Below are 22,715 nucleotides of genomic sequence, written 5' to 3' on the forward strand. Positions count from 1 at the left end.
AGATGGAGGTCATTAAGATTGATGGGTGCAAAGTGCTTTTCTTTCTTTTTTTTTTTTTTTTTTTAAGAAAGTCCTCAAGTGCTTTGGAGGGGTGGCTGCTGATATTTGTAGTTTGTGGCTGCGGGTAAATCCTTAACTGGAAAACTGGATCATAAGAACAGAATCCTGTTGGGAAATAATTTAAGCTTCTCCGATCAACTATTTTCCAAAAGGATTAGGAAAATAGCAAATGACAAGAAGTCCATGTCAGATGGGCAGGATCCCCTGGGAGAATAACATGAGGGGGAAAGGAGTCCAGGAGAGTTGGCTGTATTTTAAAGAATCCTTATTAAGGTTACAGGGACAAACTATCCCCATGTGTAAAAAGAATAGTAAATATGGCAGGCAACCAGCTTGGCTTAACAATGAAATCCTTGCTGATCTTAAACACAAAAAAGAAGCTTACAAGAAGTGGAAGCTTGGACAAATGACCAGGGAAGAGTGTAAAAATATTGCTCGGGGATGCAGGAGTGAAATTAGGAAGGCCAAATGACACTTGGAATTGCAGCTAGCAAGAGATGTTAAGAGTAACAAGAAGGGTTTCTTCAGGTATGTTAGCAACAAGAAGAAAGTCAAGGAAAGTGTGGGCCCCTTACTGAATGAGGGAGAAAACCTAGTGACAGAGGATATGGAAAAAGCTAATGTACTCAATGCTTTTTTTGCCTCTGTCTTCACAAACAAGGTCAGCTCCCAGACTACTGCACTGGGCAACACAGCATGGGGAGGAGGTGACCTGCTCTCTGTGGAGAAAGAAATGGTTTGGGACCATTTAGAAAAGCTGGACGAGCACAAGTCCATGGGGCCGGATGCACTGCAACCGAGAGTGCTAAAGGAGTTGGCGGCTGTGATTACAGAGCCATTGGCCATTATCTTCGAAAACTCATGACGATCGGGGGAAGTCCCGGACGACCGGAAAAAGGCTAATGTAGTGCCCATCTTTAAAAAAGGGAAGAAGGAGGATTCTGGGAACTACAGGCCAGTCAGCCTCATCTCAGTCCCTGGAAAAATCATGGAATCATGGATTCCTCAAGGAATCAATTCTGAAGCACTTAGATGAGAGGAAAGTGATCAGGAACAGTCAGCATGGATTCACCAAGGGCAAGTCATGCCTGACTAATCTAATTGCCTTCTATGACTAGATAACTGGCTCTGTGGATGAGGGGAAAGCGGTGGACGTGTTGTTCCTTGACTTTAGCAAAGTTTTTGACACGGTCTCCCACAGTATTCTTGCCAGCAAGTTAAAGTAGTATGGTCTGGATGAATGGACTATAAGATGAATAGAAAGTTGGCTAGATTGTCGGGCTCAGTGGGTAGTGATTAATGGCTCCATGTCTAGTTGGCAGCCGGTATCAAGCGGAGGGCCCCAAGGGTCGGTCCTGGGGCCGGTTTTGTTTAATATCTTCATAAATGATCTGGAGGATGGTGTGGATTGCACCCTCAGCAAGTTTGCAGATGACACTAAACTGGGAGGAGAGGTAGACACGCTGGAGGGTAGCGATAGGATACAGAGGGCCCTAGACAAATTAGAGGATTGGGCCAAAAGAAATCTGATGAGGTTCAATAAGGACAAGTGCAGAGTCCTGCACTTAGGATGGAAGAATCCCATGCACCGCTACAGACTAGGGACCGAATGTCTAGACAGCAGTTCTGCAGAAAAGGACCTAGGGGTTACAGTGGACGAGAAGTTGAGTCAACATATGAGTCAACAGTGTGCCCTTGTTGCCAAGAAGGCCAATGGCGTTTTGGGATGTATATGTAGGGGCATTTCCAGCAGATCGAGGGACGTGATCGTTCCCCTCTATTCGACATTGGTGAGGCCTCATCTGGAGTACTGTGTCCAGTTTTGGGCTCCACGCTACAAGAAGGATGTGGAAAAATTGGAAAGAGTCCAGCGGAGGCCAACAAAAATGATTAGGGGTCTGGAACACATGACTTATGAGGAGAGGCTGAGGGAACTGGGATTGTTTAGTCTGTAGAAGAGAAGAATGATGGGGGATTTGATAGCTGCTTTGAACTACCTGAAAGGGGGTTCCAAAGAGGTTGGATCTAGACTGTTCTCAGTGGTAGCTGATGACAGAACAAGGAGTAATGGTCTCAAGTTGCAGTGGGGGAGGTTTAGGTTGGATATTAGGAAAAACTTTTTCACTAGGAGGGTGGTGAAACACTAGAATGCATTACCTAGGGAGGTGGTGGAATCTCCTTCCTTAGATATTTTTAAAGTCAGGCCTGACAAAGCCCTGTCTGGGATGATTTAATTGGGGATTGGTCCTGCTTTGAGCAGGGGGTTGGACTAGATGACCTCCTGAGGTCCCTTACAACCCTGATAGTCTATGAACCCACTGAAGTCTTGATATTCATGTGGGGGTCATTCACAACTCCAGAAGAATTCAAAGTTTCTGCCCGAGAAGAAAGCAAAAATTAGAGGTAATATCAAAATTTTAACTGATGCGACAATCCAAGTCCCAATAATGATGTCCTTTTGCACATTTATCTTACCATTCACAAGAGAACCCTCTTGAGTGAACCTTAGGACATGTGCAGTTTTTTACCTTTCAAGATGTGCAGTGAATGAAGCAAGAGGCTCGCTTTCTCCTGCAGACTTCCTACAGATTCTTCCCCTCAAGGAGGATGACTATTTTGCCAAATTTCATCTTTTTCCTCAGTTTAATACAGGAGCTGTTTAATTCCAAAACAAACACATAAATAAACATAAATATTGCAGACATTATTTTGAAATTGAAAGTGGATCCCTCCTCATATTCAAAGAAGGCTGAACCATTTTGGTTCAAACTTAAAAAAAGAAAAATTACCTTCTCATGGAAAATTTCTGACTGATAGATGAAAGTTAAGAGCAAATGAAAATTGGAAGGTGGGGGCAAGGAGATTACAGTGGAAATGTTAATACAAACGTAACATTAGTGGCTAATAATTACTAACCTCTAAAGTGTGTGAATGCTGTCTCGAGAGAAAAATCCTTGAGCTAGAATAACTCCCCAACCAACATGGTTAGAGTGGTCCTGCTTGTAGGGCAGACTTTCTTTCACTAGATTTTCTTGGTTGAGCTGCATAAGCAGTTTATGATTTCTTTGACTGTTCACAGCAGGATGCTGTGCCACCAAGCTTTTCAATTTTTAATATCTGTGTAAACCTATAGCATTTCTTCCGGTTCTGATGTATCTCTGATAGAGAAACTGTTGAATACCAACAGTGAAGTGCCAGTAGGACTTCAATGAAAGTAGTAATCCCTGCTGTATACTTTTTCTGTATGTGTAAATGATAATGCTTAAACATTTTTGAATTTTTAAGTGTGTGTATGTATGATGCCTGAATTTACTGGAAAAAAAAAAAAAGTCGGGTTTAATGTGGTTTTTTACACTCATCATAGAAATGATTTTTTTTCATAGAACAGCAGTTAAACATGGTATTTAAATTGCTGGTGCAATAAAACCTTCATGATACCAGGTCAGGAATGTCTTTCTTTTCTGGGATAGCTCAGTTTCATCAATGACTGTAAACATGATAATATTCAGTGTGTGTTATTTCACTAATAAAGCATGTTCCTTTTTTATCCCAAATATTCATTTTTAGTGTATTCTTACTTTGTATTAAATACAAAAATATTACAGCGTAATAAATCAGAGCAAATCAGACGGGCCCTACACTGAAATTCAGGAAAGCATGATCCAGCATCTTAAGAAAACCTAAGTTCTGATCCCGGCTCTGCCACTGATTTGGTATGTGACCTTGGAAAAGTCCCCATATCAATCTGTCTTTCTACCTATGTGTAAAATGTGAATACTTACACTTATCCAAGTTTTGTACAATATTTTGAGATCTGTGGGTGCAAATCTGTGTAGAAATGTTTCAGCTGTGAGCTCTTTGGGTAGGGGCTGTGTTCTTGTGTGTGAGGTACTTAGCATATTATAAATAACTCTTTTCTTCCCTATCACAGACACATAAACTTCTCATCTGCTTTCTTCCTGTAATCCCTTCTCTTGCACCAGTGACCCCATCCTATCTCATCTCCTGACATCTATTATGCTCACTTTTATCCCCTTCCCCACTCTTCATCTAAACACCTGACTTTGCTCTGGCTCCTCTCCTCACAATACAAGCGTACGTTAGTATCTTCCATTTTAAAAGAAACCCATCCCTGACTGCACTTGGTTTTCCAACTACTGCCTCGTCTTCCACCTCCCTTTCATCTCTAGGATTATAGAACATGCTGTCTACGAAAGCTGTCTGGAGTTCCTCTCTTCCAATTCCATCCTAGACCCTCTCCGATCTGACTTCCACCCTTTGCGCTCCAGTGAAACTGCTCTTGCCAAAGTCTCTAATGATCCTAGACAGATCTCAGAAACAGTATTCCATCCTCATCCTCCTTGACCAGTCACCTGCCTTTGACCATACTCTTCTTGAAGTCTTACCCTCCCTTTTCTCTGTCCTCTCCTGGTACTCTTCCTACCTCTCTAATTACTCCTGCAGTGTGTCCTTCAGAGAATCCTTCTCACCCTCTCCCCCCAACTTTCTGTAGGGTCTCCATAGGTCTTCGTCTTTGGTCCCTATCCCTTCTCCTGAACACCTTATCTCTGGGTAATCTCATCTGCAAACAGAAATTCAACTACCATCTCTGTACGGTCATTTTAGAAACTATCTTTGCATCCGTCCTGAAGTGACATGTACCTAGTCAATACGGGGATAGTGGAAATCCCTCCATTATTGTTGAGTTTTTTATTTTAATAGCCTCTCTAATCTCTCTGAGTATTTCACAGTCTCTATCACCATCCTGGTCAGGTGGTCAGTAATATATCCCTGCTGCTATAGGTAGGTTTAGTTTATAGCTAAATCTTACATTTTTTTTCTGTATTTCTAAGATGTGTCCTTTCCTATCTATCCCACAGCTAAACTCTTGTCGAAGCTCTCTTTGTCTTGCTTCTTGATTACTTCCACATCCTTTTCTTTGGCTTTGATCAGTACAGTCTTGTCATGTTTAGGTCCCTCGAGAATGCTGCTGCAAAGGTCATTTTCCTAGCCTGTCACTTTGAATATGTAGCTCCTCTCTGTGTATCCTTCCAGTGGATTACCCCTTCTTTATTGCATCAGACATAAGTCTTCACTTTCAAAGCTCTTCATGGACTATTTCTACCCTACCTACGATTTCTCATTCACTATCAAGATGTCCATATCCAGCCTCTGATTGGCCCATGGTGCCAGCACCTTCGCCTTGTTAAATTTTTGAAACACCTTTGTGCTTTCTCCATGCTGCCCCTCATGCTTCTGATGAGCTTCCCGGAGATTTGTGCAAAAGTAACTCATTAGCCTACTTCAAATTTCTCCTTAAAAATATCTCTCCTTTACCCATGATGCCTACAAAAACTTGACGATAGTTAAGGCACTAGTATACTGATACCACTACCTGTCATGCTGACCAATATTGTCTCATTGTTTCCTTGTACTCCCTATCTGTATTCATGTGTTGTCTCTTTTGTGTTATATTTAGATTCTGAGATATTAGAGGTAGAGATAGTCTCTTTGTTTTGTGTTTGTACAATCCTTAGTACATTGTGTTTCAGGTCCATGGCACTATGGTATCTTTTCTGATGAGATTACAAGTTTGGTTGATAAAGATAATAGTTTTCATGTAATATACTGAGACATCTGTAAGGTGTTTGACTTGCTACCACACAACGTTTAAATTCTAAGAACTAGAATGATATAATATTAGCATGGCACACATTTAATGGATTAAACACTGGCTAAATGATAGGTCTCAATGTAATTATAGACAGGTAATCTGATGAAGTGAGCTGTAGCTCACGAAAGCTTATGCTCAAATAAATTTGTTAGTCTCTAAGGTGCCACAAGTACTCCTTATCATTGAGTGGGTGTTTTTCTAGTTGGGTTCTTCAGGGATCGACTCTTGGCCCTACACTGTATAACATTTTTATCAATGACCTGGAAGAGAACATAAAATCACTGACAATGTTTGCAGATGACACAGATTGGGGAGTGCTAAATAATCAAGAGAACAGGCCTCTGATACTGAGCCATCTGGATTGCTTGGTAAACTTTGCGTAAGCAAACAATATGCATTTTAATATGGCTAAATGTATATATCAAGGAACAAAGAACATAGGCCGTACTTAGTGAATGGAAGACTCTATACTGGGAAGAAGTGACTCAGAAAAAGATTTGGGGTTCATGGTGGATAATCAGCTGACCGTGAACTCCCAATGTGATACTGTGTCCAAAAGGGCAAATGTGATCCTTTGATCTGTAAACAGGAGAATCTTGTGCAGGAGTAGGAGATTTTACCTCTGTGTGTGGAACTGGTGTTACCACTGGTGGAATACAGTCTTCAGTTCTGGTGGTCCACAATTCAAGAAGGATATTTATATATTGGAGATGGTTCAGAGAAGAGCCACAACAGTGATTAAAGGACTAGAAAATATGCCTTATATTGACAGTAAATCTATTTAGCTTAATAAAGAGAAAGTTAAGAGGAGACTTGATTAGTCTATAAGTACACTAGAACCTCAGAGTTAGAAACACCAGAGTTACAAACTGAACAGTAAACCACACACCTCATTTGGAACTGGAAGGACACAATCAGGCAGCAGCAGAGACTAAAATAAAAAAGGGAGGGGGGGCAAATACAGTACAGTACTGTGTTAAACGTAAACTACTAAAAAAAATAAAGGGAAAGCAGTATTTTTTTCTTCTTCATAGTAAATCTTCAAAGCTGTTTTAAGTCAGTGTTCAGTTCTTCTTCAAGTGCTTGCTCATATCTATTCCCTGTCAGGTGTGCGCGCACCGCATTTACCGTTGCCAGAGATATTTTCCCCTGGTGTATCTGTAGGGCCGGCTCTAGTGCCCCTGGAGGCTCGCACTCATGTGCCGGTATAAGAGGCGCCACCTAAGTGACATCACCCTGCCTATGCACCAGACTTCAATGCAGGTCCATCTAGGGAGCTTGGCTCTCAGGGCAGTTGCTGCTTCAATGGCAGTATTGGAACCCGTGAGGGTTCCTAGCGGTGCCTGGGCCATTCTCTCAGCCGCTGTCTTCAGCGGTCTCCGAAAGGCCACGGGTTCCACCCCCACCTAAACCAGTTTCAGGGGCTGACTCAGACTCCAACCACAGCAGCAAGACCCCAGTGGTTCCCCCGGAAGAGGCAACCCATCATGAGGCAACCTAGTCCCTACGGTAGTGGTGGCATCCTCCTCCTCCTCATTCCCCGATGAAGTGGTTTCAGGCTCCACAAACCCGCTGCCTCTGGAGGCCTTTAGGGCTCATCAGGATCTCCTTAAAAGATTCACTGCCAACCTTGGGCTGGAGGCAGAGGAATTGAAGGAGCCCACGGACAGCCTATTTGATGATATCTTGGCTGCAGTGGGGCCCTCTAAAGTGGCCTTGCCAGTTCATGAGGGGGTGGTAAAGCTGGTCAAGGCGCTCTGGCAGACCCCAGCGTCTCTGCCACCAATATCTAAAAAAGTGGAGAAAACATACTGTGACGGATTGAGTCACAAAGACCCCCCTTGTGACTGCCACCTGATGTGCTGAGACTATCTCTGAGCCCATTTTCCCTGGCAGCTTGGGACTTCAGTACCCTGTCTTGTTGAGCTTCAGTATCCTCAGAGCTTTTGGGGGACGTGGTTCAGACCTGGTCTGTGTTTGTAGCAGCTAGCGTGTCTGGCTTGACAAGGCAAGGGTTCTCTGTCTGATGTCTTCCTGCTCTCATGGAAGGATGACCTGCTGTACACCTTCCCAGTTATTCCCCTGAAGATCAAAGAGAACAAGGTGAGCATTATCGTGATCGCCCTAGCGTGATCGCGTCAACATTGCACGTCTGTCTAGATCTCACAGTGGCAGCCCCATGAATGAACCTGTAGGTTGGACCTAATCTTGCAAGATTGCAGACAGCTTCTTCACCTGAACCTCACCTCCCTGCACCTGACAGCATGGCTTCTGCATGGTTAAATCCGGATGCACAGGCCTGTTCGGAAAAAGTACAGTAGGTCTTGCTAGGTAGCAGGAAACCCTCTACTAGAGCTACCTACCAGGCCAAGTGGAAGCGCTTGTCTTGCTCGGCAGCCGAGCGGAGCCTTTGCCTGACTCAAGCTTCTCTGCAGTCTATCTTAGACTATTTACTTGGTCTAAAGCACCAAGGCCTATCATTATCATTGCTCCAGGTCCACTTGGTAGCCATCTCAGCATTCCACCCACCAATTCAAGGCACATGGGTCTTTTCCCATGAGATGACAAGGAGGCTCATCCCATGATGGAAAGTTCCCAACCCAATTCCTCTGTGGGATTTAAACTTTGTCCTAGCCAGACTCATTGGCTCCCTTTTCGAGCTCATGGCATGTGACTCGCTGCTTATCCTCTCATGGAAGGTTGCCTTCCTAGTGGCAGTTACTTCTGCCAGAAGAGTTTCAGAACTTCAAGCCTTGACTTCAGATCCTCCTTACACTGTCATCTACAAAGGTAAGGTCCAGTTGCGCTTCCAGTCCAAGGTGATGTCACAGTTTTATAGCAACCAGGACATCTTTTGCCCATTGTCCTTGCCCATCCTGTGCAGTTTCGCAAAGAGAGGTGTCTGTCTTCTTTGGATGGTAGAAGGGCCCTGGTTTTTTATATTGACAGGACTAAGCCCTTCTGCAAGTTGACGCAGCTTTTCTTGGCTGTGGCAGATAGAATGAAAGGGCACACTGTGTCGTCCCAGAGGATATCATCCTGTATCACAGCCTGCATCTAGGATTGTTACAAGCAGGCAAAGGTGCCGCCCGTAGCTGTCATAAAGGCCCATTCTGCAACAGTGCAAGCATTCTCAGCGGCGTTCCTCACGCAAATATCGATCCAGGACATCTGCAGGGCTGCAACATGGTCGTCAGTTCATACCTTTGTGGCCCACTGTGCCATTACCCAACAGGTCCAAGATGCCAGTTTCAGAAGAGCTATGTTGCAAGCAGCACATCCATAACTCCTGGCCCACCTCCAAGGGCATTGCTTGTGAGTCACCTGACATGGAATGGACATGAGCAAGCGCTCAAAGAAGAAACGTTTCAGAGTAGCAGCCGTGTTGGTCAGTATCTGCAAAAAGAACAGGAGTACTTGTGGCACCTTAGAGACTAACAAATTTATTAGAGCATAAGCTTTCGTGGGCATCTGATAAGTGGGCTGTAGCCCACGAAAACTTATGCTCTAATAAATTTGTTAGTCTCTAAGGCGCCACAAGTACTCTTGTTCTTTTTTCAAAGAAGAAAAGACAGTTACCAGCCTTCCGTAGCTCTTGTCCTTCGAGATGTGTTGCTCATGTCCATTCCATGACCCATCTTCCTACCTTGCTGTTGGAGTTGACGGCAAGAAGGAACTGGAAAGACATGGGGCTGGCGGTGTCCATTATACCAGCCCATGAATATGGGCCTCTAGGGGGCACTAGAGCCAACCCTACGGATATCACGGGGGGGAAAGAATCTCTGGCAACTGTGCATGCGGCACGCACACACCTTACATTGAATGGACATAAGCAACACGTCTCGAAGAACAACAGTTATGGAAGGTTAGTAATCATCTTTTGTAAACTTTTAAAAGAACAACCATAACTTTTTGTTCAGAGTTATGAACATTTCAGCGTTATAAACAATCTCTATTTCCAAGGTGTTTGTAACTCTGAGATTCCTACTCTACTGTAATGGGGAACAAATTTTTGATAAAGGACTCTTCAATCTACTTGAGAAAGGTATAGCATAATTCAATAGCTGGAAGTTGAAGCTAGACAAAGTCAGACTGGAAATAAGGCATAAATTTTTAACAGTGAGAATACTTAATTACCGGAACAGTTTACCAAGGGCCATGTAGATTTTCCGTCACAGGCAATTTTTAAAATCAAGATTTGATGTTTTTCTATAAAATATGCCCTATGAATTATATTGGGGAAGTTCTTTGGGCTATGTTGTACAGGAGGCCAGACTGGATGATCACCATGGTCTCTTCTGATGTTGGTCTCTGAATCTATGATTCTGTGATATGAATAATAATACTGAAAGCCAAATAATTACTATTTTAAGTCCTTATGGAAAGTTCGTAAACAACTTCATAGAGAGAATTCCAGTGGTGTGCTATAGAAATTACTCTAAATCCATGTAATGTAATATAGAATAGATTTTCCATGTGCTTTTTTAAACATTCTGTAGAAGGTATAAAACCTATTAAATTCTACATAAAACACTTAAAGGTTCATTTTCTTTCAGTTCTGTAGGACTCTTCCATATGTTTTAAATTAAACGCTATGTTACCAATCTTTCCATAACTTGTCTGTCATATTTAAATACTACAGGAGCCCATTTGTTAACCTGATAAGGCCTGAACAAAGAGTCATCTTAATTAATTAGCCTCTTATAGTTTGTATGGCAACTTCCACCTTCTCTGAATATGTATATTTATATCTTCTTACTATATGTTCCATTCTGTGCATCCGATGAAGTGGGCTGTAGCCCACGAAAGCTTATGCTCTAATAAATTTGTTAGTCTTTAAGGTGCCACAAGTACTCCTGTTCTTTTTAAAGAGTCTTATGTTTACCTGTTGTTTCCTCCTTAGTAATCGTAGTAACATGGTATGAAAATCTGGGAAATGTCTGTATTTTTTATAAATATCATATGTACCTCAGTTAATATTATTCTCTGTGAATCCATAAGGTTTAATTCAAAGGAAACAAAACCATGGCAATGAATAGACACCTGAGGTAAACAGCTTGAAAGGAGCTAAGGTAACTGCAGTTGGGCTATCAGTGGGGAAGAAACTGTCTGGTTCCATCCAGGCTTGTTTGTTTTACTCTTTCCAGTGCTAAAGCCTGGGATTAAAAGGGATTCTAAACTTAAAAGACCCTTGACAAAAGGCAGGGGGAGGGGGACTGAGTAAGCTAGAAGGACTGCTACAGTGTGTCCGTGAAAAGCTGACCTGCTGGAAAACACACACACACACAGAGACACATGTTGTGAGTATGACTCTCTCAACTCGGAGCTGGAGTTAGCTGGGCCGGGGAGCTTACTAAGGTGTAAGTATTACCCATGAGTGTGGGCCTTTTATTGTGTTATCCTTTGCCCTAAATGCTTTGTTCCTTTTGAGGAATGAATAAATAATGCTTTGTTTTGAAGATTCTGTTTCTCTTTCACTGCAAACTTATACTGTCACAGGATCCCAGAGGGAAACTCGTACAGATGCCAGAACAGTGTTGGACTTTGTGTTGTTAATACCTTGGGAGTTAGGGGACTTCAGCCAAGAGAGATGGTTTAAGTGTGGTTGGACCATGTGGTGCCACCTAGAGTGAGATGCAGGAAGCCAGGCTGTCACATGAGGTGTCCTCCAGAGCGACTAATTTGCTGTGGCATAGAAATTTTTATAATTTCTCGTTAGGAGGAGGAGAGGTGAAAAAGGAATATCTGATTGTGTTGAAAGATATTTTGTATGTGGGGAATTTACATAGTATGAACAGACATTTTAGAAAGTGTTTGCCTGGATTTTAAGTGCTAAAAAACTATACATCACATTGCATTTTAAACAAAATCCTGGCAGAAAAGTTGAATGAATTAGATCTTATGCAGAATCATACATGTACAAAATGTGCTTTTCTTAATTGTTTATAACCTTTAGCAAAACTACTTTCCTATGTTGTGTGAGGTGCTATCTACTTTTGCAGTACATGTTTGATTAAATTACCCTAGAAATGAAACTTGTGTTCTGTACTACTTTTTGTATATCAACTAATCTTCTGGAACATCTGTGATAATCTAAATTGGTTCAGATCACCACTGATCAATTTCCCATTGCATTGTGCTGCTACAGGCCAACTGAATAATTGGAAAAGATTAAAAATGAAATGGACACATCTTTTTGAAAAATATTGTTGAGCCTTTAAGTAATTTGAACAAATTCTCAAAATATGTCAGAACAGAACATAAAATATACCTTGTGCTCATTTGGATGCTGCTTAAATATAGATGAAAGGTATACTTTATAAGCTTGATGGTTTGCCAGGCTTTCCTAAAAACCTTATATCATTTGCATTTTCAATGAATAGATTCTTGATCTTTCAACATCTCATCTTCTTAACAGTACTGTTTGGTGTCTGTTATCACTTCCTTTGGAAGATGCATTATTTTTCAGACCTGAAGTAATTCAGTTATGGCCTGTGTAAATAGTCTGAGTGCACTTTGGGTAGTTGATTTGCTGTATATCAAAACATTTATGGAAATAGTAAAATAACTTATTTTCTGATTCGCTTTTGGTCAATATTTTAAATATACTTTTAATTTAAACTAGGTTATATAGGTATAAAGTTTTAGTACAAACGTCTGGTATTATCAATGCTTGTCAAAAAAAATAATAAAACAAAGGCACAACATTGTAGAGAACAGGTTGCATTATCCATGTCCAAGTTGTGCAGTTTCTTCTTTAATGCAGTTTCTATATTTGTGTGGCATTTTAAAATGGAAGTTGTAATTTCTAATTCAAATGTTTATTGTTGGGAACTACAGTCTGGGAAGCCTCTTAGAAACATTTTGACTGCCTAAGAATGCAGCTGTCATCACGTTGAGCAGAGGTGAGATATAGATTGGGTATATACAGTACAAATAGATTGGATCGAATGAACAAAACAGATCACTGGAAAAAGCAGTTATCCCACAGAAGCGCTATCCAGTTTATTTATAATGAAATTACCCATCTACACATTCATACATTAAAATGACAGACCTTTAAAAATTAGTGGAACTCAATATCTTTTTTCAGGACATAGTCAATAGTACATAGAGAGTTTCATTTATTAAATGTATTTCATCTAAACTTAAATATCCCATCTGTATCTCTTCAGTCTAATGATCTTAGGCTGATGATGACTGTATTCCTGTGCAGCTGAAATGAATCAGAAAAGATTTCCCAAGCTAAAGAGTCTTTCCAGAAACCTGATTAATTTTCCAGTTGCCTTGCTTGTATATAGTAATAGGAGTTACTTTTTCCCAATGAAACTGCAGAGATAAATTTTCTCCTGACAGCTTTGACACTAGGTGAGCATGGGAAAAAGAACATAAAGAGATTTTCTGAACATCATGCTTTTTAACTTTTCAAATCATAACTGGGACAGTACAGATAGTAATTGTAGCAGAGAACCCCATTTTAGAATATTAACTGGATGCATGGTTAATATGGGGTTTGTCCACAGGCTCTACAGTCTACAAATCCTAAACAAGGTGAATGGTGTGCAAAGATATTTAAATTATTAAATAGTTAGCTTTTCCAGAAATGGGAAATTATTAAGTGTTCATATTCTGTTTATCATTGTCCTAAATGTGAAATTCATCTTAGTGGACAGGGCCTGAGGATTACGTGGTACCTGGGACCTTTTGATGACCGCTTGTACAGTGATACATTTAAAAAGTTTAGGATAGAAAGTGAAGAAAAATGCTGTATCCAATTGAAACTACATGGGGAATTTAGGTAGGCAGGATGTAATTACACAAACTGGAATTTGGTTGAGATACTGGACATAAATATCTGCTCTTGTGAAAAATGTAATGGGTTATCAGGGTTTTTTTTAATATCTCACCTGAAAGATGGCACTTCCAGCAGCAGTGCACCCCTAAAATAGTGTTGGGTAATTGGATTAGTACTGACTCAGAAGAAAGGAAGTTGCTTGATTAATCACTATCATCACTTCCTATACAACTTGGATTTTTCTGGCAGGTCTCAGGATGGAATCTTGGACATATATAATTGCTTCTAGTGCTTCTACTAAAATTTCCAGATCTTCTTCATTAAGGCCCAGTCCTCCTTCCCAATCCTGAAACCTATAGCTTGACTGCTGAACAGTAGGCACTACTAGAATATATTGATCTCTAGCATTCTGGAAACATGTTTCAAATAGGCACTACTCTGCTGTATGGAAATGATATGGCCATTGATACTGTCTCTCACCTCTTCAGAGTTCACCCTTAAGCACTGGCAAGTGCTTCTGGATGCCAGAAAACAATCTAAATTAGTATCTCTGCTGCATTTAGATTTTCCTTGGGGAAGTTAAGTTACAGAATCTTCCCAAGGTCTTACAGTGCTCTTTCTGAAGTCTAAAACTTGTTCTTCAAGCCCTCATGGCTCATCTCTTCAAGTCACTTTATTTCCTCTTGCTGAGGGTAGTCTTCCTTGTGGCAAAAAGGCTTCTGATCTGGGTGCTTTACTGATTATGTATTTGAGGAAGAAAAGGTAACCCGTGGCATAGCCCAGAACTTTTTTTCCAATGCTAATACCTGGGCTATGCCACGGGTTACCTTTTCTTCCTCAAATTCTAGGTCAAAGGACCTAATTCTTCCCTCATTCTGCCTTAACCTGAAGCAACTGAAAGAGATTAAATGATGTACTTTGGACCTAACACATGAAATTTCACCTCTTACTTGCTAATTTCCATTCTTAGGGGAAGCCTGTCCAACCCTAACCCCCTCATATTGGATTTAATTTGTAGTAATTCCAGGAGGGTTTAAAAATTTTAACCCAATTTTTTCCTCATTTCTCAGATTTCTTATTTCTTCTGTTTACTGAGTTAGTTGTTCATACCTTTATAGGAGACCTTAAACTGGAGAGCTGATTTGGTGGACAAGGCTTAATGGCTTACTTGACTGACAGCTTTGCTTCTACCACAATGTCAGTGCATTTCCTCTCACTAAGGATTTTAGACAGACTTTCTGTGAGAATAAAAATTAGGGGGTCACAGGTAAATTTTTTTCTATTTTTTTTCTTTGTTTGAAAACACAATTTATTGCACTGAAGACACTGAGAGGCAGAAAATATTACCTAAGTAGTCTTTCCCACAGAAGCAATTTCTATAGTTGCTGCAGGGATGTTGCAGTTCACTACTATTGATGCCACAATTCATGATTGTGAAGGGGAGGGAGTATGATCCATGTGATTGCCTGTGAAAGGGGTGATATCCATGAGACACTTTCTATTAATGTCCTCATGTTATGAAAATTTGAAAACTCTTGGTGTATAATTATTTAATTACACATTAATTGCAGTTTTAAATATTTGTCATAATTTTGTAGAATATTTCATCATAATGAAATGCTGCATTTCACTGAAACTTGAGAGCAATAATTTATGCTGAGGTGTTAGAAATGTTCATTTTGTAAGTGTTTTAATTATAGCAATGAACTATTGATTTTGTTACTAGCATGATACCTTTCCAGTAAATTTTCAAGTTTTTTGAGTTGTTACTTCTCCATGATGGCTTTCTTCTTTTGGTATATGCATCACCTATTCTTAGTAATGCTTTTTGCATGAGCTCTCTACAGTTTTCATTAGAAAGCAACAGTTACTAAGTAGTATACGTGTAAAGCTGTACTGGCATGGATAAATGGTACAGAGTCATAAAATGATGTAAATTAAATGTCATTTGATGATTATCTTACTAGAAATATTAGTATTCCTGGTGTGGGTAATGGAAAAAGAAATTACATTTCTTCAGTAAGAGAAATGAAAACAACTGCATTCAGAAATAAAATAATTTACCCCAAACAAATGGAAACAAAATTAAATATTTTGTTAATTAACGTTTCTTCTTGAAATGATGCCATCAGAAGGAGTGATTTTTATTTCCCTGTACATAATTCAGACTTCACACAAGAGGTGACAGAAACTCTCCCAAAAAATGGAACACTGCATCGCTGACATGTGGAAGGAACAGACCAAGGCAATGACTGTGAAATATGGCTGTGTGTGAGACTAGTGCCATTCTGTGCACTGGTTACAGTTTAAAAAAAAAAAAAAGTACAAAGAGGAAGATCAGACTACCTCTGAATTATCTTCATTGAATTCTTTTTGGTCTGTCTGTCTGTAGGTATCTGCTTTGGGTTTGGATCCCTCAGGCGCCCGTTTGGTAACTGGAGGCTATGACTATGATGTTCGGCTCTGGGACTTTGCTGGAATGGATGCATCTCTTCAAGCTTTTCGATCACTTCAGCCTTGTGAATGGTATGTGTTGAGACTATCTTTCTGACTTAACAGCCCCTGTACTACAGCTTCTAGCTACAATACACTGTAAGTTGCAAAATGATTCTGTTGGAAAGGTTTTACTATCTCCTAATATTTCTGCATTAGACAAAATGTGGATAGAGATAGTTACATGCTGCCTGTCTTTCACATTTTGTTTGAAAGATGTGCATATTTTCTCTTGAGCTGGCTCAGCAAACTGTACTATTCAAATATTTATCACCGTGTACATAGCTATCAAATAAGCTAATTATAGGATAAATCTCTCAAGACAAATGCAGATGTAGTGTCTTTATTATATGCAGCAGGTTGATAGAATGTGCCCTGTCCCCCACCCCTCCTACTCATACAAAGCTAGCTAAGAAAGAAAGAAAACAATTGATGCTAGTCTCATGTAGGCGCTTTAGTAGGAATAGGGCTTCTATAATTACTAGTATTTTTTTGAGGAGAGCGTCATCAGAGCCTTCAGCCCCAAAACCCGAGTTCTGCAAGCCCAAGTCAGCTGCCCTGGGCCAGCCATGGGTTCTTGTTCAAGTGCTTGTTCATGTCAATTCCAATCAGGTGTGCATGTGCACGACAGTCAGAAGATTTTTCCGCTAGCAGTATCTGTAGGGTCAGCCTGGGCACCCCCTGCAGTTGCGCCTTCATGGCATCCAATATAGGGCCCAGCCGACCTGACCCCTGCCTCAGTTCGTTCTTATCACCAGTGATGGCTAGCTAGAACTTCCCTCGCTCTTGCTTCTGCAAGCGCCTTTGGCAGTGTCCCATCGTGATTTGTATATAGTTAGTTTTTCTTAGTAGGAGTAGTAGCTTTAGTAGTCATTTCTCTAAGTTTCCATTACAGGAGTGTGCCCCCCCCCCCCCCCAGTTTCTCCCCCGACACCAGGGCATGCCTAAGTTTCCGGGGTTCAAATCTTGTGAAGACTGTGGCAAACTTATGCCGAAGAGTGACCCGCACACTTCTTGCTTGAAGTGCCTTAGTGAGAGTCACCAAAAGTACAAGTGCCACATTTGTAAAGGGTTTTGGCTGAGGACCCTTAAGGATCATGAGCAGAGACTCTTAATTATCCTCATGGGGGCAGCCCTCCGCCTACAGTCCAACCCCAGGTCGGCGGAGCATATGCTGAGTGCCTCCTCTTCGGTGCGCAGCGCATTGGCGCCAAGAAAGGAGGCCAAGGACTGCCGGCACCGACACGGCACTGAACGTAAGACTTCTGGCAGGTGCCGATCTTTATCTCCGGTACCCCAGAAGAAAAAGAAGCAGGAGAGAGGGCCCTTCCTAAGCCTAAGGAGCCAGCGGCAAGGAGACCTCAGCCCAACCAGCCTACTTCGGGCCCGGCGGCTCCCAGGGGCTTGTCGACTCCTGCTCCGCAAGGGGTCCAGTTGAGTCCGGCCCACTACCATTCTCTGGACTGTCATGGCCGGGACATTCAACTCCCCTCCACTCTGGAGACCTTTAGGGCAGCGCAGGACCTTATTTGCTTCTCCAAGGAGGGATGAGGCACCGGTGATAACCTGGCCACCTATTCCATCTAGGGGCAAGCTGGCATTGATGTCACACCGCTCCCAGTCTCCTGTGCGCCACTCCCTGACACTGGCCATCCATGTGGGGGAACTGCACCAGTCCCCAGAGGCTCTGCACCAGTTCTGCTCCTCTGTGGTCTTATTTTTGGAGACCTCTGAGTCCTGGGCAGAGTCCTATCGCTCACATAGGTCCAGCAGCAGGAGGTCTAGAGCCTGGCGACACCGCCAGCCTCCTCCAGTGCCATGGCCACCTCAATGGCAACCACCAGCTTTGTAGCCCTTTTGAACTTCCTGGGTCAGAGTCTGGCATCGAGATCCAGATCGGTGTTGGTCGCGTTGGCATCCTTCTATCCCCCCGCAGCAGCTGGCACCGGGACTATCTCTGGTGACTATGCCTGTGTCTCCACCTGCCCCTCTGACCTCGGCACTGATGACCTCAGCACCGGCCATCGCGGCACCAGTGACTTCAGCACCATCAGCTCACCAGCCCCATGAACAATATGACACTCTCGGCGCCGAGGGCCGTGACCAAGGCCATGTGCTGGTGCTCTTGTCCTTGTCCTCCCCAGATGAGGCCATTGTGGGCACTTCGGTGGCCCCGGCCTTGGAGGATAGTAGGGTCCTGCAACAGTTGTTGCTCAGGTTGGCCCAGGACCTGGGGATCCAGGCAGAGGAAGTGGTAGAGGATGCTGATCCAGTGGCGGACATCCTTGCTCCCTCTTGGCCCTCACGTATTGCACTGCCACTCATTAAAACCGTAAATGAGACCACAAAAACTTTGTGGCAGACTCCGGCCTGTTTGCCCCCTACAGCTGTGTCTGCGCCATCAAGAGCAGCCTGCAAGGAGGCCCTAGTAATCAGTTTGCCTTCCTCCACCGAGGGTGGAGAATAAGTTAAGAGATGCTCATACTCCTTTAAGGGGACAAAATAGCGTCTCTCATGCCTCTTCGCTGTGCTCTGAAGATTGGGCCATTGTCTGCTGATCACTGTTACATGGGGCCAAGATCAAAGGCCCATATATAAAAGAAAGACTTAACTATTCATGGTGGTTCTGGTTCTGAATATGAGGTAGTCATGAAGTTGTAGCCATGGGGAAAACCCAGTTGTAGGGTTTGAAAAATGGACACCTACCAGAGCCCACAGTTGGTGTCAGAGTGACCTCAGGTAAGCTTTTTTTTTTTTTAAGCATATATGTAGGTTCTTTTAATGTTTTTAATGTTCTTTCTATAATTTTATCATTTTAAGAATGGATGTGCTTAGAAAGAGCTGTGTGGTAACTTGTTACTGCTGGCAGTTACACTATTTATCACGTTTGGAGAGAAAGCAAAGTGCAGACTCTAGCCTGTTTAGGCAGTCAGGCTTTCTGGGAATATCATAGTGTATGCAGGGAACTGTGCAGCCTGGAAAAACCTTGGTCAGGAGGGAGAGTGACGAGGGTCTCTGCCCAAGAGAGGTAACATCTGGGAGCCAAAATTTGGGGACAAAATCAGAAACAATAAGGCACAAAATTAGTTTCATCCAGCAATGGACTTAAGAAGAGGTTCTGTAAATACATTAGGAGCAGGAGAAAGAAGAAGGAGAGCATAGATTGATTACTTAGCAGGGAAGGAGAACTAATTATGGATGACACTGAGAAAACTGAAGAGTTTAATGCCAATTTCAAGCTTCAGAAAGATCTCACAAAACTAAGTGATTGGGCAATGAACTGGCAAATGAAATGTAATGTGGATAAATGTTAAAGCAATGTACACTGGAAAAAATAACCCCAACTATCCATACAATATGATAGGGGCTAATTTAGCTACAACTAGTCAGGAGAAAGATCTTGGAGTCATTGTGGATAGTTCTCTGAAGATGTCCACGCAGTGTGCTGCGGCAATCAAAAAAGCAAACAGGATGTCAGGAATAATTTAAAAAGGGTTAAAGAGTAAGACGGAGAATATCTTACTGCCTTTATTTAAATCCATGGTACGCCCACATCTTGAATACTGCTTAGAGATGTGGTCCCATCATCTCAACAAAGATATATGGGCATTAGAAAAGGTAACCTTTTGGTTGCCTTCTAAGGTAACCTTTTCTAAAATTCCTCTTTATTACCCTGGAAAATTGGTATAGTCAACTTGGACTTACAATAAGTGCCAAGAAGATTAAATGGTTTCATGTCAAAAAAGGGACAATAGATAGTGTTGAAATGCAGCAGTGGTGAATTGTAGAACAAGCAGAATCTTAACTGTTCCATCAGGGCCAAGGTTAAAAGATGATGTGCTTTATCTACGAGTGCTGCATGGAAATTGATGAAATCCTGGACTGAAAAAACATTGTTTGGTATCGAAGTGAACATTTATAAAGCCAGTGTTCGAACGGTGCTACTTTATGGTCTGTAGGCAGCGGTGGTAAATGAAACGGACATCAGACGGTTGGGGGCAGTAAAGATGAGAGTTCTTAGAAGGATGGCAAGTGTAAAGTCGAACAATGTTAAGACAAAGTTAGAAGGAGATAGGATGTGAAATTGGGATTGGCAGCAATCAAAAAGATTATGATGGTGGGGACGCTGCAGAAGACAAACAGATGGATAGGGTACCAAAAAAAATAATGTAAGCACAATGAAGGTCAGTTAGGCTTATAGGCCAGTCACCGACTAGATGGTGGAACATCATATTAAGGGACATGACAAGTCTGGACTTAATGGAGGAACAATCCATGGAGAGACATGAATGGTAATGCTCTACTGCTCCCTGTGTCTGCAAAGATGCTCTGAGTTAAGAAGAAGAAATCTTTCTGGGTATCAGTTAGGCTGACTGGTCTGTAATTTCCTGGGTCTTCCTGTTTCCTGGTTTTGGAAGATAGGTATTAGGTTCACCTTTCACCAACCATATGGGACCTCACCCATCCTCCTTGAGTTCTTGAAGATAATTGCTAATGATTCAGAGATTGCTTCAGCTAGTTTCTTAAGTACTTGGCATAGTTTTACTCTACAGTTTTAATTTCCTTATTTTATTATCCACGTGGGAAATGGCTTTGTCAGAAAAAAAAAAAGAGTTCAAGCATTGTGCATTCTGTCACAAACCAGAGCTTTGTCTGAGATCAGCACATGACTTCTATTTGAAATTCATTGGGTTGTTGTTCCTTGTGTGCTCCCTTCATCCCTGAAGCATGCATCAAATAAGAATGTTGATAGAAAAATCTTCTTCTTTTTATGTATCCTCTGAAGACTCCTTTTCCTGGATCTATATTTTTGATTTCTAGTGGATTATAACCCAAACAATTGAGTTTAAAAATAAAAAAAATAAAATCCTAAATCTTGGAAAAGGATTCTTAAGTCCTCCCTTCTGGCATCTTCAGTGTTAGAGTGCAAGAAGAATGACACAGTTAAGCACTAATCTTGAGTGCAGCACAAAGATGATACATATATTTTGCTATCTCTTGGGCCCTTTAGTGCTGAAAGAATCCTCAGATATGTAGATACTTGGAATAACTTTGGATCCTTAAATCTGTTCATTCATGTAAATCTAGTTAGATCCTGTTGGATTCTTCAATAAGAAATCTTCAGTTGTTTGCAAAGATAGTTCTAGAACTCAAATACTGTTTCATCCCTGTCAAGGCAGTGAGATTTTTTTCCAGTGCTTCCTCTGAGCCTAACAGGACTTAGGGTATGTCTACACTACGAAATTAGGTCGAATTTATAGAAGTCAGTTTTGTAGAAAGCGGTTTTATACAGTTGATTGTGTGTGTCCCCACACAAGTGCTCTAAGTGCATGTAGTCGGCGGAGTGTGTCCACAGTACCGAGGCAACCGTCGACTTCCGGAGCGTTGCACTGTGGGTGGCTATCCCACAGTTGCCGCAGTCTCCACCGCCCATTTGAATTCTGGGTAGAAATCCTAGTGTCTGATGGGGCTAAAACATTGTCGCGGGTGGTTCTGGGTACATATCGTCAGGCCCCCGTTCCCTCCCTCCCTCCATGAAAGCAAGGGCAGACAATCGTTTTGCGCCTTTTTTCTTGAGTTACCTGTGCAGACGCCATACCACGGCAAGCATGGAGCCCGCTCAGGTAACCGTCACCGTATGTCTCCTGGGTGCTGGCAGACGTGGTACTGCATTGCTACACAGCAGCAAATTGCCTTTTGGCAGCAGACAGTGCAGTATGACTGGTAGCCATCATCGACTTAGTCCTGGGTGCTCTTTTAATCGGGCGCCTGGGCAAACATGGGAGTGACTCAGCCAGGTCATTTCCCTTGTTTCGTCTTGTGGCGATACAGTCCTACCGGCAGTGCACTGTCTTTTAACCTCCAGCCAGCAGAAGATGATGGCTAGCCGTCATACTGCACCGTCTTCTGCCGAGCACCCAGGAGATGATGATGGCTAGCGGTCGTACTGCACAGTCTGCTGCCAGCAAGATGTATAAAGATAGATGAAGTGGCTCAAAACAAGAAATAGACCAGACTTGTTTTGTGTTTCATTTTCTCCTCCCTCCCTCCGTCGCAGATTCTGGGCTCGGGAAACAAGCACAGACTGGTGGGACCGCATAGTGTTGCAGGTCTGGGACGATTCCCGGTGGTTGCAAAACTTTCACATGCGTAAAGGCACTTTCATGGAACTTTGTGACTTGCTTTCCCCTGCCCTGAGGTGCAGGAATACCAAGATGAGAGCAGCCCTCACAGTTGAGAAGCAAGTGGCAATAGTCCGATGGAAGCTTGCATTGCGAGACAGCTACTGGTCAGTCGGGAATCAATTTGGAGTGGGCAAATCTACTGTGGGGGCTGCTGTGATGCAAGTAGCCACCGCAATCAAAGATCTGCTGATATCAAGGGTAGTGACTCTGGGAAATGTGCAGGTCATAGTGGATGGCTTTGCTGCAATGGGATTCCCGAACTGTGGTGGGGCCAGAGACGGAACCCATATCCTTATCTTGGCACTGGAGCAACAAGCCGGCGAGTACATAAACCGCAAGGGGTACTTTTCAATAGTGCTGCAAGCACTGGTGGATCACAAGGGACATTTCACCAACATCAATGTGGGATGGCCAGGAAAGGTACATGATACTCGCATCTTCAGGAACTCTGTTCTGTTTCAAAAGCTGCAAGAAGGGACTTTCTTCCCAGATCAGAAAATAACCGTTG

The 22,715-nt window shown here is 42.4% G+C and overlaps 1 protein-coding gene across 2 annotated transcripts in view; it reads left to right on the plus strand.

Moving 5' to 3' along the window:
* WDR70 (WD repeat domain 70) overlaps positions 1–22,715 on the plus strand; it is a 258,585-nt gene that overhangs the window by 84,399 nt on the left and 151,471 nt on the right. For both annotated transcript variants that reach the window (XM_007065736.4, XM_037902696.2), the window contains exon 7: positions 15,922–16,055. In XM_007065736.4, coding sequence (XP_007065798.1) covers positions 15,922–16,055 — 134 coding nt within the window. The remainder of the gene's footprint in view (positions 1–15,921; positions 16,056–22,715) is intronic.

This window comes from Chelonia mydas, chromosome 5, assembly GCF_015237465.2.
Source record: "Chelonia mydas isolate rCheMyd1 chromosome 5, rCheMyd1.pri.v2, whole genome shotgun sequence".
Lineage (NCBI taxonomy): Eukaryota > Metazoa > Chordata > Testudines > Cheloniidae > Chelonia > Chelonia mydas.